Genomic DNA, 14207 nt, shown 5'->3' on the forward strand with positions numbered 1-14207 from the left:
AAAAAAAAAAAAAAAAAGATGTGTCTTAACATTCTATACATTTAAAATAAGAAAATATTCAAAAAGCAAGACCGTATCACCACCCACCAAAATCACTGGACTCGCATGAGTGCAGGCACACCTCATTTTATTGCACTTTGCAGATATTACTTTTTTTTTTTTTTTTTAACAAATTGAAGGTTTGTGGCAACCCTGCATTGAGCAAATCTATCAGCACCAATTTTTCCAACAGCACACACTCACTTCGTGTCTGTGTCACATGTGGGTAATTCTCAAAATATTTCAAACCTTTTTGTTATTTTTATATCTGTTATGGTAATCTGTGAGCAGTTATCTTTAATGTTATTATTATAACTGTTTTGTTCCGACAATATTGAAGTTAGGCCAGTTAGTAACCCTATAATGGCCTAAGTATTCAAGTGAAAGAAAGTTGCACACCTCTCAGTTTAGATCAGAAGCTAGAAATGATTAAGCTTAGTGAAGAAGGCATATTGAAAGCCAGGACATGCCTAAAGCTAGGTCTCTTGCATCAAACTGTTAGGTAAGTTGTGAATGCAAAGGAAGGGTTCTTGAAGGAAATAAGAAGTGTTACTTCAGTGAACACACAAATGATAAGAAAGCAAAGCAGCCTTATTGCTGAGATAGAGAAAGTTTGAGTTGTCTGGATAGAAGATCAAACTGGTCACAATATTCCTTTAAGTCAAAACCTAATCCAGAGCAAGGCCCTAACTCCAATTCTATGAAGGATGAGAGAGGTGAGGAAGCTGCAGAAGAAAAGTTTGAAGCTGGTAGAGGGTGGTTCATGAAGTTTAAAGAAAGAAGCTGTCTATACAACATAAATGCAAGGTGAAGCAGCACATGCTGATGTAGATGTTGCAGTAAATCATCCACAAGACCTGGCTAGATTATTGATGAAGGTGGCTATGCTAAACAGATTTTCATTATAGATTAATCAGCCTTCTATTGGAAGAAGATGCCATGTAGGACTGTTAGAGCTAAAGAGGAGAAGTCAATGCCTGGCTTCAAAGCTTCAAAAGACAGGTTGACTCTTGTTAGGGACTAATGCAACTGGTGACTTTATGTTGAAAGCAATTCTCACATACCATTCTGAAAATCCTAGAACCCTATGCAAAATCTACTCTGCCTGTGTTCTGGAATTGGAACAATAAACTTGGATGACAGCACATTTGTTTGTTTACTGAATATTTAAAGCCCACTGTTGAGACCTACAGCTCAGAATAAAAGATTTCTTTCAAAATATTATTGGAGTACTTTTGACTTTCAAGTCTTATTAAGAAATATATTTTGTAAGGCTATAGCTGCCATAGATAGTGATTCCTCTGATGGATCTGGGCATAGTAAACTTAAAACCTTCTGGAAAGAATTTACCATTCTAGATGCCATTAAGAACATCTGTGATTCATGGGAGATCAAAATATCAACCCTAACAGGAGTTCAGAAGAAGTTGATTCCAATCCTCATGGATGATTTTGAGGGGTTTAAGACTTTAGTGTAGGAAGCAACTGCAAATGTGGTGGAAATAGCGAGACAACTAGAATTAGAAGTGGAGCCTAAAGATGTGACTGAATTGTTTAAATCTCATGATCAAATTTGAATGGATAAGGAGTTGCTTCTTACGAATGAGCAAAGGAAGTGGTTTCTTGAGACAAAATCTACTCCTGGTGTGGTGATGTGAACATTGTTAAAATGACAACAAAGGATTTAAAGTATTCTATAAACTTAGTTGATAAAGCAGCAGCAGGGTGTAAGAGGATTGACTCCAATTTTCAAAGAAGTTTTACTGTGGGTAAAATGCTATCGAAAAGTAATGCATGCTGCAGATAAATCTTCCATGAAAGAAAAAGTCTGTTGTTGTCTTATTTTAAGAAATTGCAAATTTCATTGTTGTCCTATTTTAAGAAATTGCCACAGCTACCTCAAACTTCAGCAACCACCACCATGATTGCACAGTAGCCATCAACATCAAGGCAAGACCCTCTACTATCAAAAAGATTACAACCTGCTGAAGGCTCAGATGCTCATATTTTTTAGCAATAAAGTATTCTTAAACTAAGGTACATACATTGATTGTTTTAAGATATGTCTTTATGCACTTAATAGACTACAGTATAGTGTAAACATAACTTTTATAGAAACTGGGAAAAAAATCATGTGACTCACGTTAGTTGACATTCGCTTTACTGCAATAGTCTGGAAGTAAATCTGCAATATCTCTGAGGTATGCCTGTTATGTTTATTGCAATTTTGACTTCTATACCCGAAAGAAAGAGAAGGGATAAATAAGGCCATGGAGCCAAAAGCTTATTTGGGAACCTGGGGTAATGAAGGACAAGGAAAGAGTAACTTGGCTATCAAAGAATTAAGAGAGACCCTTGAGAAAACTGAAGTATCTCTTAAATATATCTCTTTCTTTAAAAAAGTCTTCATGATAATGTAGCAAAAGTCAAAGGTGAAGTATGTTCTATTCTAAATGATCAGACTCCAAATCAACACTTGATTCATTCTTTGTTCCAAGACTTAACCACAGCTACAATACTATCTACACTAAATTTTATGAAACTTAAACCTCCTTCATAATTTTACGTTTTGATTTTGAGAAAAACTTCCAAGGAAATATGAAAGGTATTAGGACTTTAAGTTCTTAAGGGATTCGTTTAACCTGGGTCTTTTTAGGACCAATTATCCATGGATTACTCTTACTTGTATCCTCATTTCCTTAGGCATCAATTGTTTTTTATACAAAGGTAGAGGTGTTGATTGAAAAGTTAGTTTTAAGTTTATGTTAGTAAAAAAAAAAAAAAAGCCAGAGAGCCAATTAATATGGTCTAGTTCAAACATGCCTTTATTTCAATGGCAAAAAAGCATTAATCTTATATAATTGTTGAACAGTTACATACGTCTTAAGAACAGCAAGCATACATCTTAAATAGCAACTCATAAAGTGTATGTTAAAATAGGCCCACCAGATTATATAAGATGAAATATAAATGTTTGTTGACAATTGGAACAAATACCTAATAAAATATTAACAAACCAAGGTTTTAGAGTGTTAGTTCCTCACATCCCACATAAAACTTCCAATGCTGATCCATTACGTGGCATGGGAGAAATTCTTGATCACTGATTAATAGTATTTCATTTATTTGTAGATAACGTGGGATGCTTTGCATTGGCTCTCTGGAAGTTCCTGTTTAAAGAAGTATCAACAAATTAAAAACTGCCCTCTGAAATTTAAGATTTAAATTTTGCTATTACAAATCCCAGAATCCAATCAAGTCTAGGTGAGAGCACACATAGCAGGTTTTCTGATCAGGACCTCTTTCCTCAACCTATATTCTGTACTCAAGACAAAGCTATGAATCAGCATTGGCTGATCTTGGGAAAGAGGAGCCTGTTTGAAGTCTAAAACATCAGCAGAAAAAGGATGGTGGAAGTTTCTGAAGATAGTTGTACAAACTCCTCTGTGCCTTAATTTCCAATAAATGGAGAATAAAACAGTTATTAAGTGAGATTTTGCATGTGAAATTCTTAGCATACTGCCGGGCAAACAGCAAATAATAAATACCAGATGCTATTATTATTTAGTACTAAAAAGAGTATTAGGCTGCAAGATTTCTAGTCCTGCCTCTGCCACAAACTTGGTGTGTGATCTCAAGCAAGTCATATGGCTTTTCCAGACTTCCATCTCTGAGATGTGAGAGGAGTGATGATGAAGAGGGTTACTTTTGGCTCTGCCAGTCTAATGGGCCAATGGTCCTAAAACTGATTTCTTCAAGCTCCCTGACAGTCTGAGATATTTTTTTTCTCTGAAATTGGCTATATGAGCTGTCCATCATTCAGTAAGTTGAATCTTATTCCACAGATAGCAACAATATGAGTGTGACCTCTGTAAGGCCAACCCTTTCTTCATACTTGGCCCACGTGCTTCTGGTAGAGTTGTTTTCAACCTCCTGATTTGCTTAGATCTACACCAGTGAGTGAACAGGTATTCAGGGGTCAGAACATATCCCATTCAGAGGGAAGTGACATGCAATGAGAATTTTTTTTTTTTTTGAGATGGAGTCTCACTCTGTCGCCCAGGCTGGAGTGCAATGGCACGATCTTGGCTCAGTGCAACCTCCGCTTCCCAGGTTCAAGTGATTCTCCTGCCTCAGCCTCCCAAGTAGTTAGAATTACAGGTGCCCACCACCACACCCAGCTAATTTTTGTATTTTCAGTAGAGACGGGGTTTCGCCATGTTGGTCAGGCTGGTCTTGAACTCCTGACCTCAGGTGATCCACCCGCTTTGGCCTCCCAAAGTGCAATGAGATTTTTATTGGGTATTTTGGCAAAGAGTCACATACACAGTCTTTTTTTTTAGACTTGAACTTGGAAGAATGTAGCCCTGGGATGATGAGAAGAAAGGCTATTAGGATGGAGCCAAAATGAGGAAATAGAGCTGAGACATGGAAAGCAAGATAAACTGGTGCTTTGTCAAACATGCTCTTTGAACCCTGAATGAAACCTGAAGATCTGTTCCTGGTCTTTCATGTACATGAGTCAATAAAATTCCTTTTTGAGGGGTTTAAGCCAGTCTGATTTGGGTTTTAAATCATCACTTATAATCCAAAGAATTTAAACTTTTTTACACATGTTCCATATGTAAACATAGTAATTCCCTTATTAGGAGCTTTGTTTTATAGACTTCCTAAAACAAGGTATCTCATAAAAGTTAGAGAACATTTTTTTTTCCTTAGGAAAAACCCATGGAAGTAAATCTTTACATATTAATTTAAATTCTTTTCATCAAATTTAGCCTAGTTTCATCATTTAAACACTATTATTTAACACTTGTCTTTTCCTCTATAAGATGCTGTCCCCCCACTTTAGTTATGATTTGAAAAACTTAATGCATCTACCATAATTTGTTTATAATTCATAATTTATTTCTCACTTTTCACTATTCAGGCATGTGCCAATACTTCTATAGAATTCATACTCAGAAGCAGAATTACTGAGTTGAGGGGTCTGTAAACATTTTACATTTTAAGAGGTTCTGCCAGAGTGCCCTCCGAAGTGCATCCTTTTATACTACCACCAACAGTATTATGAGACTACGTGTGACAATACCTGTTCTTTTCTTCCACATCTTTAACCAATACTGAACGTTATCAGTCTTTTTAAGTTTTACCACTCTGATGGTAGAAAAATTTGTCTACTATTTTCATGAGCATCTTCCTGATTAGTATTTAGCATAAGCATCTTTCATATACTTAGCATCCATTAAAGTTTCTAGGACTAGGAAAGTGTCTATTAAAATTTTTGTCTGGGGCTGGGCATGGTGGCTCATGCCTGTAATCCCAGTACTTTGGAGATGGGTGGATCACCTGAGGTCAGGAGTTCAAGACCGACTTGGGCAATATAGCAAGACCTTGTCTCTATAAAACAAAATTTGTCTGCATTGATTTGGTCAAATGTTAATCAGAGCATGGAGCTAATTAGGTCAGGAATTTAATACCTGTATGTATCAAAATTCTGTTCCAAAACTATTCCTTAGTTCACTGGGCACCTTCAGTGGAGCGTAAATGTTTCCTTAAATCTAGTGTTCCAAGTAAAATACAGTTAAAAGCTCATGTTTTGGTAACAGCTCTGAAGTATCTATACACTTAAATATTTAACTCAGCCACTGCTTTAGAGAACCACTGCTTATAGTTCTTATTCTATGAAGACTAAAATGAAGTTTTGAGGTAACTCATGTTTATAACTTTTCAACACATTAAATATTTTAATAATATTTAATAATATTTAATAATATTAAATATTTAATATTTAATATTTAATATTTAATAATTTAAATATTTCATAATGTTTAATATTAAAAACATATATCACTATTTAGCAACACATTGAAATGACTGCTGGAAGTAGCTGCAATACTTCTTATTATCCCTTTCCACAATGTTACATGAAACTGCCAGCAAAATCAACAAGATCGTAATGCCTAATTCAAGCACAATCTAACTGACATCTGAGAAAAACTGTTCTTTTTTTTTTTTTTTTGAGGTGGAGTCTCGGTCTTGTCACCCAGCCTGGAGTAAAATAGCGCGCTCTCAACTCACTGCAACCTCCGCCTCCCAGGTTCAAGCAATGCTCTTGCCTCAGCCTCCCAAGTAGCTGGGATTACAGGCGCCCACCACCATGCCCGGCTAATTTTTTGGTAATTTTAGTGGAGACGGGGTTTCACCATGTTGGCCAGGCTGGTCTCGAACTCCCGATCTCAGGTGATCTGCCCACCTCGGCCTCCCAAAGTTCTGGGATTACAGGTATGAGCCACCATTGAACAGTTGAAAAACTGCTCTTAATAAAGCACAGCAGAGATGATTAGGGGTAGGGCAGGAATCTTTTGACACAATGGCACTGGCAGTTCCTAGACATGGTGCCAAAGGTGCAGAGCAGGGAGGCCTCTAGCTGAGAGGGTACACACAAAGCCCCATCACTTTACATTTGTGCTCTCTTATAGTCTTTACTCCTTCATAGCTGGAGTGACTCCAACCACATTATCCTGTTGCGAATCCACTGTGTGAATTTCCAGTGTAAAGTTTCCTGCAATGTGCCAGATTACCCAATACAATTTACTATGTCTAAATTGATATTAACTATTATTTTATAGCTTCCTAAAAAGGACTTTTGGCAGAGGCTGTTAGTTGCCTCCATTTTTGCCTTTTTGTTTTTCTCCTCATTAACAGAATCACAGGCAATGTGTCACACAGAAAAACTGTATTTTTCAGCCTTCTTTGCAGTTAGGTGTGGCATATGACTAAACTCTGGCTAAAGAGATATAAATCAAAGTGTTGTGTTTGACTTCAGGGAAGGTTCCTTAAGGGGACAGACAGCTAGGAAGCCCTTTTTTTGCCTCTCTACTTTCCTTCTTTCTAATGCCCAGAATGCAGATGTGATGGCTAGAGATTCATAACTATTTTGGACCATGAGTTTACTTCAAGATGTAAATCAGTACAAAGAAAGATGGAGTAGAAAGACTTGGTGACTCTGTGGTGCTGCAGTGCCTCATCTGGAATGCTATGGATCCAGACTTCTTAAAGAAAGACTAAATCTTTGTGTGTTGAAACCACTGCTATTTGGAGTTTTCTGTTGCATGCAGCCAAACCTAATCCTACATAATACAGAACTTTTGAACTCTAAGAAGTAGATGAAATATTTCTGCAAAGACCACTAGGTCTACCTTGGGGCTTTCTCTTTGGAGGCACAGAGAGATCATGAATATTTAAGCACACAGAGGATCATGATGTGAAAAAATACAAACTCCACAAAATATGCCAATTTTGGTATCACTTTTACTATAATAACTGTATTACAAAACTTCTAATACATGAGGGCAGATGAATAGATGGCTGGAAAGATGAATACACACAGAAAAAATCCATACTTTAAGGTACTGGTATTAGGATGTCGGAGTGTAAGACCTGATATGTAAATGCAGCCATCTTTATGATAATTCCTATTGTTCCATAGTGATTGTTTTAGGAACTTTTCATCTCATTTGATCCTCCTGAGATGATGCAGCCACATGTGAACTTGGGGAAAGTTGGGGAAAATCAGAGCAAGGTGGCCTTGTGGGCATTCAACCTTAGCATTTCTCTCCAAAAGGTAAGTCTTGCTACAAAAGTTACAGGCCTAGCCAAGTGCAGTGGCTCAAGCCTATAATCCAAGCTACATGGGAGGCTGAGATGGGAGGATCACTTAAGCCCAGGAGTTTGAGGCTGCAGTGAGCTATGATCCTGCCACTGCACTCCAGCTTGGGTGAGAAAGTAAGACTCCACCTCTTAAAAAAAAAAGTCACAGACCTAAATAAAAGTGCTTGCTTTAAAGGGAGGGCCACACACTCTTCAAATAAGGTGAGCTTTATCTTATTTTTAATAAGAAATCATCACTATGTTGTTTACATAGAGAAGATCCATCCAAAGATGTTATTCTGTACTACCATCCAAAGTACAGAACAACAGGCAATGAGCATTTATTGGAAAGCTATGGTGTGCCAGGCATTGAAGAATATAAGAAGTAAGAGTTCACAAAAATTCTCTGAACTCAAAGATCTTCTCAGTCTATCACAAAATAAAGATGACATAACCACCAATTATTTATAACATGGAGTGATATGCATAAGATTTGATCATCTATTTGATCTATTTGCACAATATGTAGAATCTCAACACTTATAAAAGTGAATGGAATTGAACATTTTCTTTTTTTTTTACCTTCTCCAAATTTTGTTTTCTCAAACATTGATTTGCTTGGTTCCTGTACTGGGTCATCTAAACAAGCAACTTCTGAAAGTGAAACAAATTGTTAGTAACAATTTTGCTGAATTAGGGGACTGCTCTGGTCAAATCAGGATGATGGTCACCCTACCGATAAGAAATATAAATAGCTCTTTCTTGACATTTTAGGCTAGATGATTTCAAAAATAAAATAATAAAATGAAAATAGCTCTTCCTAGTTCCCCTTATTCCCCAAAAACAGTATTCTAAAAAGTATGGTCATTAAAAAAGCATAAGAGAACAGATTATGTTTGTGACCTGAGGTAGGCTGATAAAAGCCACACAAAATTATTATTTTTTTTTAGACTTTCTGGTCTCTACAGTGTCAGAGCCATGATTTCCATGATGATATTTTGATATGTAGAAGAGGGAGAAAGATTCTTTCCTGAGTGCTTTTCTTGTAGTAGGGTTAGAGAGTTTTGCATTGTTCTAACTTGCCAGGTCTTTGGGTTTCTGTCAGGTACCACAAAACCAGCTATAGAAGAATTCTAATTAAGGAGATTCAAACAAAACTCCAACAGCAGCCTACAGAATGCCAGCAGGGCCCTGCCTGTAGATTCTTAGGTTCAGACCAAGGTAGCAAGAAGCTGGTTGCACACTGCTACCTCCATGGTTCTTAAATTAACATTAAAATTGTCTTTTCTTTTCTTTTTTAAGACAGAGTTTCGCTCTTGTCACCCAGGCTGGAGTGCAATGGCGCAATAACATAAAAATTTTCTGAAATATCTAATGGAAAGAAAAATCAGGATTTGTGAAAAGAAATTAATAACAGGAAATTATTTATATTACAGGCAACAGAAGTAGCAGTTCAGAATCCATTTCTGATTTCATGCTCACTTAACAGGGAGATTGTGTGCTGTCTGAGGAAGAAGATGCCTATCTAGGGTTGGAAATGCCTGCCTAGAACTAGAAAATCTGAGGAGCAGATGACCTTCATGATAGAAGGAAAAACCTACCGCTCTGCTTCGACTCTTAGGTTCGAAACCAGAAGAAAGCATTTGCTTGGTTTTCCTTTGAGTGTGTGTTTAGGGTGGGTGGCGGGAAGGGGGCAGAGAGAGAGAGACAGAGAGAGAGAGGTAAAGAGAGGTAGACAGAGAGAGAGAGAGAGAGAGAGAGAAAGAGATGGAGCAACGGGGGCAGAGAGAGAGAGAGAGAGGATAGAGTACTTTAGCAATTCCAATTCCACCTTCAGGAATCAAAGCAAAGGGGTGAATATCAAGGACTGTCAAATTATTATCTGCACAAGAAATCAAATACTATTAGTCATCCAGAGTCTATAGTCAGGCTGGCTCTGTAAGAGTCACCTTTAAAAATTCAGGTTACTGGGCCTTACCCCATGATTTGATTAGGTAGATTAGATAGGTAGTCAGGTTAGGAACCAAAGGCCATGAACTACTACAAGAACTCCCTTCAATTTCTTAAGCCCTTTAACTTCCCCAAAGTTATTAATGTTACCTGTTTTAATGTTACTAGCTATGAATGTTACCAGTTATTAATGTTGTCTGTTTCCCAAAAATGATGAAAAACACTTTTGAGGCTATCTTCAGAAAACTGTAGAGAATGCACCCTATTAGTGGAGCCAGTTTTTGTGACAGAGGAGGATCCTGAGAAATGAGGGTGCAAAAGTTAGGAAATGAATGTAGTTTGAATTATTGGGGCTTGTTATAGGAAAGGAACAGTCCCAGGGAGGCCCTGGGTAGGGACTTGGTGATAGAAATCCTATTTGCTTCTTGGCCCTGGTTATCACAGTGTCATCATTTTTTGTTTTGTACCTCCTCTCTTCTGTATTGTTCCCAAATGGTCAAAGACAGGGACACTAGGAAAAAAAAAAGGGGGATGCTGTAGCAAAGGAGGGTAATATAACTGTAGTTATGGCTATTTTTCAGAAATGTGTGCTGCCTTTTTCTAGATCATTTCAAAATCTGCTGCTTACTGGTTTTAGTTTTCTCAGGCTAAAGGCTGTTCCATCTGATAAAGGGTATTAGTTTACTCTAATAAGCAAGATTTATTTTAATGCCTATTTTTAGAAAATAAATAAAACCAAATCATGTCTTCTGAAAGAAAAACAATACTCATTTTTTCCTTTTATATGATACTTAAAAATCTATCCAAAGTAAGTACAGCATAGATTCAGAGAAAGGAATTGTGAGGGATGGGGTCATTTTCTTAAATGCTCCTGGAATTAACTAAGGTTAAAAATGGAGTGCCATAAAACAAACAGAAAATAACAAGTGTTGCAGAGATGCAGAAAAACTGGAACCCTTGTACATTGCTGTTGGGAATGTAAAATGATTCAGCTGCTAGAGAAGACAGTTTCGCTGTGCTCCCTATATAGAATTACTATATAATAAATGATGCGTATGTTTGGGACCAAAAGTATTTTGGATTTTAGATTTTTTCAAAATTTGGAATATTTGCATATACATGAGATATCTTGGGGATTGGCCCAAGTCTAAACATGAAATTCATTTATGTTTCATATACACCTATACACAAATCCTGAAGGTAATTTGATCCAATTTTTTTTTTTTTTTTTTTGAGACGGAGTCTCGCTCTGTTGCCCAGGCTGGAGTGCAGTGGCTGGATCTCAGCTCACTGCAAGCTCCGCCTCCCGGGTTCCCGCCATTCTCCTGCCTCAGCCTCCCAAGTAGCTGGGACTACAGGTGCCCGCCAACGCGCCCGGCTAGTTTTTTGTATTTTTTTTAGTAGAGACGGGGTTTCACCGTATTAGCCAGGATGGTCTCAATCTCCTGACCTTGTGATCCGCCCGTCTCGGCCTCCCAAAGTGCTGGGATTACAACATTTTTAATAATTTTGTACATGAAACAAAGTTTTGACTGTGACTTGTCACATGAGGTCAGGTGTGGAATTTTCCACTTGTAGTAGAATGTCAGCACTGAAAAAATTTCAGACTCTGAGATTTCAGATTTTGGATTTTTGAATTAAGGATGCTCAACTTGTATAATAATTACACTCCTAAGCACACACCTAAAAAGAACTGAAACCAGGTGCTCAAACAAATATACATATGTCTATTCATAGCAGCACTATCTCTAATAGCTAAAAAGGGGAAAGCAGGCCAGGCATGGTGGCTCACACCTGTAATCCCAGCACTTTGGGAGGCTGAGGTGGGCAGATCACCTGAGGTCATGAGTTTGAGACCACCCTGGCTAATATGGTGAAACCCCATTTCTACTAAAAGTACAAAAAATTAGCTGGGTGTGGTAGCATGTGCCTATAATCCCAGCTACTCGGGAGGCTGAGGCAGGAGAATCATTTGAACCCAGGAGGCAGAGGTTGCAGTGAGCCGAGATCATGCCATTGCCCTCCAGCTTGGGCAACAAGAGCAAAGCTCCATCTCAAAAAAAGAAAAAAAAAAAGCCTGGGGATGGGGGAAGCACCCAAATGCCCATCAAAGGATGAGTGGACAAATTATGGTATATCCATATCCACAAAAAGGAATGAAGTATGGATACATGCTATGATGTAGATGATCCTCAAAAACATTATATTAAGTGAAAGAAGTAGACATAAAGGTCACATATATTGATTTCATTTATATGACATATTCAGAATAAGCAAATTCATACAGACAGAAAGCAGACTGGTGGTTTCCAGAAATCGGGAGGAGTAGAGAATGGGAAACAACTGCTGAATGGGTATAGGGTTCTTTTTGGGGTGATGAAAGTGTTTTAGAATTATATAGAGGTGGGTGGTTGCATGACATTGTGAATTTACTAAATGCCACTGAACTGTTCACCTTGAAATAGTCAATTATAATAATTGTTAGTTTCACATCAATGAGAAAAAAGACAAAATAAAATGAGTGCTTTTCCAGTAGGTTTTGGTGTTTTTTTTTTTTTTTGAGACGGAGTCTGGCTCTATCGCCCAGGCTGGAGTGCGGTGGCCAGATCTCAGCTCACTGCAAGCTCCGCCTCCCGGGTTTACGCCATTCTCCTGCCTCCGCCTCCCAAGTAGCTGGGACTACAGGCGCCCGCCTCGTCGCCCGGCTAGTTTTTTGTATTCTTTAGTAGAGACGGGGTTTCACCGTATTAGCCAGGGTGGTCTCGATCTCCTGACCTTGTGATCCGCCCGTCTCGGCCTCCCAAAGTGCTGGGATTACAGGCTTGAGTCACCGCGCCCGGCGGTTTTGATGTTTTTATCCCACAACGAAGAAATGAGTGTCAGTCTGTACATACCTGGAAGACAAGGTTGATATTGCTGAGGTACTGAGTTTGGTTCTGGAAGTATGGGTGCATCCTCAGAAACATACTTTAAAAGCTCCTTCCCAAGATATGTAACCTGCACATAATTAAGCACAAAATTTACAAATCATACATTCTGTAAGAAGGCAATACACCTATGTCCTGACCATTGTAATTTTTATAAGGTTTTGATTGTTGTATGTTGTGGATTAGCAAGCTTTAGTCCATGGTCAAATCCAACCTGCAACCTTCTTTTCTATAAATAATGTTTTATTGGAATACAGTGATGCTCATTCATTTACTTAACATCTATGGCTGCTTTCATGCTATAACATAATTGACACAGACCACACGTCCATGAAGCCCAAAATATTTACTATGTGGCCTTTTACAGAAAAAATGCGTTGACCCTTGTTGTGTGATATTAATTCACTCACCTATTCATTTATTCAACAACTATTAATCCAGCACCTGCTACTTTATAACTTTAAATTTTAATGTTACATTAATAAAATTAAGCCATAAAATTAATAGTATTTTTCAAGAAATCAGATATTTAACTGATTAAATTAATAACATTTCAGGTCTAGATATCCACTTTTTTTTGGTGGTTTGTGAACTCAGACATATCGTTATCAGTGCAAAAGGTCAGAGCTTAGAAATATCTACACACAAATAGGCAGGGCTGAGGCAGAACTGGTAAATTCTGCCAGAAATGTTCTGGGCCCAAGGGTCTTTGGGTTCTTTACTCTTAGCTTTAGGATAATCTATCAATATACCTCCAGATGTTGGTTGACTGTGGGCAAAGCATCAAGATTCAACTTGAACATCCCTTCCTCCAGGATGCCTCCCTATAACTTCTAGATTCAAGTAATGATTCTCCTCTAGGTTCCCAAAATTTCTTTACTCATATTTCTGTCATGGTACTTACCTCATATAAATGAAATTATGTTTTAATACGTCTGTTTCTATTAAACCATAAGCTCCTTGAGGACAGGGTCTGTATCATATTCATTTGAACACTCTCAGCAGTTCACAGAGTGCCTGACGATACTGGATAAAAGACTCTGAAGTCCCGACTCTTTTTCTTTTCTTTTAATTTTTTTTTTTTTTTTTGAAAGAGTCTCACTCTGTCACCCAGGCTGGAGTACACTGGCGTGATCTCGGCTCACTGCAACCTCCACCTCCTGAGTTCAAGCAATACTTATGCCTCAGTCTCCCATGCCTCAGCCTCCCATGCCTTAGCCTCCCTAGGAGCTAGAATTACAGGTGTATGTCACCATGCCTGGCTAATTTTTGTATTTTTAGTAGATACAGGGTTTTGCCATGTTGGCCAGGGTGGTCTCGAACTCCTGACCTCAAATGATCCACCTGCCTCAGCCTCCCAAAGTGCTGGGATTACAGGTGTGAGCCACCGTGCCTGGCTGTGAAGTTCCAACTCTTAAGAAAGAGTCTCAAATTCCCTAAGCCTCAGTTTGTGTTTGTAAAAAAAGTGTCTCCAGCTTATTAAATTGTTGTGAGGATTAAAAGTGTTAATGCAAGAAAAGCATCTGGCATACTGTCTAGTACATTCCAAGTACTCAATAAATGTTAAATTGAACAGAGTGAGAAAGGTCTAGGGGATCTTAAAGGTACAGATACTCTTTGGACTCAATCCTATGACCAA

The 14207-nt window shown here is 38.1% G+C and overlaps 1 protein-coding gene across 1 annotated transcript in view; it reads right to left on the reverse strand.

The window, feature by feature from the left end:
- Positions 1-2839: 2839 nt before the first annotated feature.
- Positions 2840-14207, reverse strand: part of ANKRD31 (ankyrin repeat domain 31) — a 185979-nt gene continuing 174611 nt past the window's right edge. Inside the window, 3 exon segments of the mRNA XM_033179887.1 lie at positions 2840-3208; positions 8274-8345; positions 12536-12638. Coding sequence (XP_033035778.1) covers positions 3063-3208; positions 8274-8345; positions 12536-12638 — 321 coding nt within the window. The 3' untranslated portion in view covers positions 2840-3062.

Source organism: Trachypithecus francoisi, unplaced genomic scaffold (genome assembly GCF_009764315.1).
Source record: "Trachypithecus francoisi isolate TF-2019V2 unplaced genomic scaffold, Tfra_2.0 Lachesis_group2, whole genome shotgun sequence".
Taxonomy (NCBI): domain Eukaryota; kingdom Metazoa; phylum Chordata; class Mammalia; order Primates; family Cercopithecidae; genus Trachypithecus; species Trachypithecus francoisi.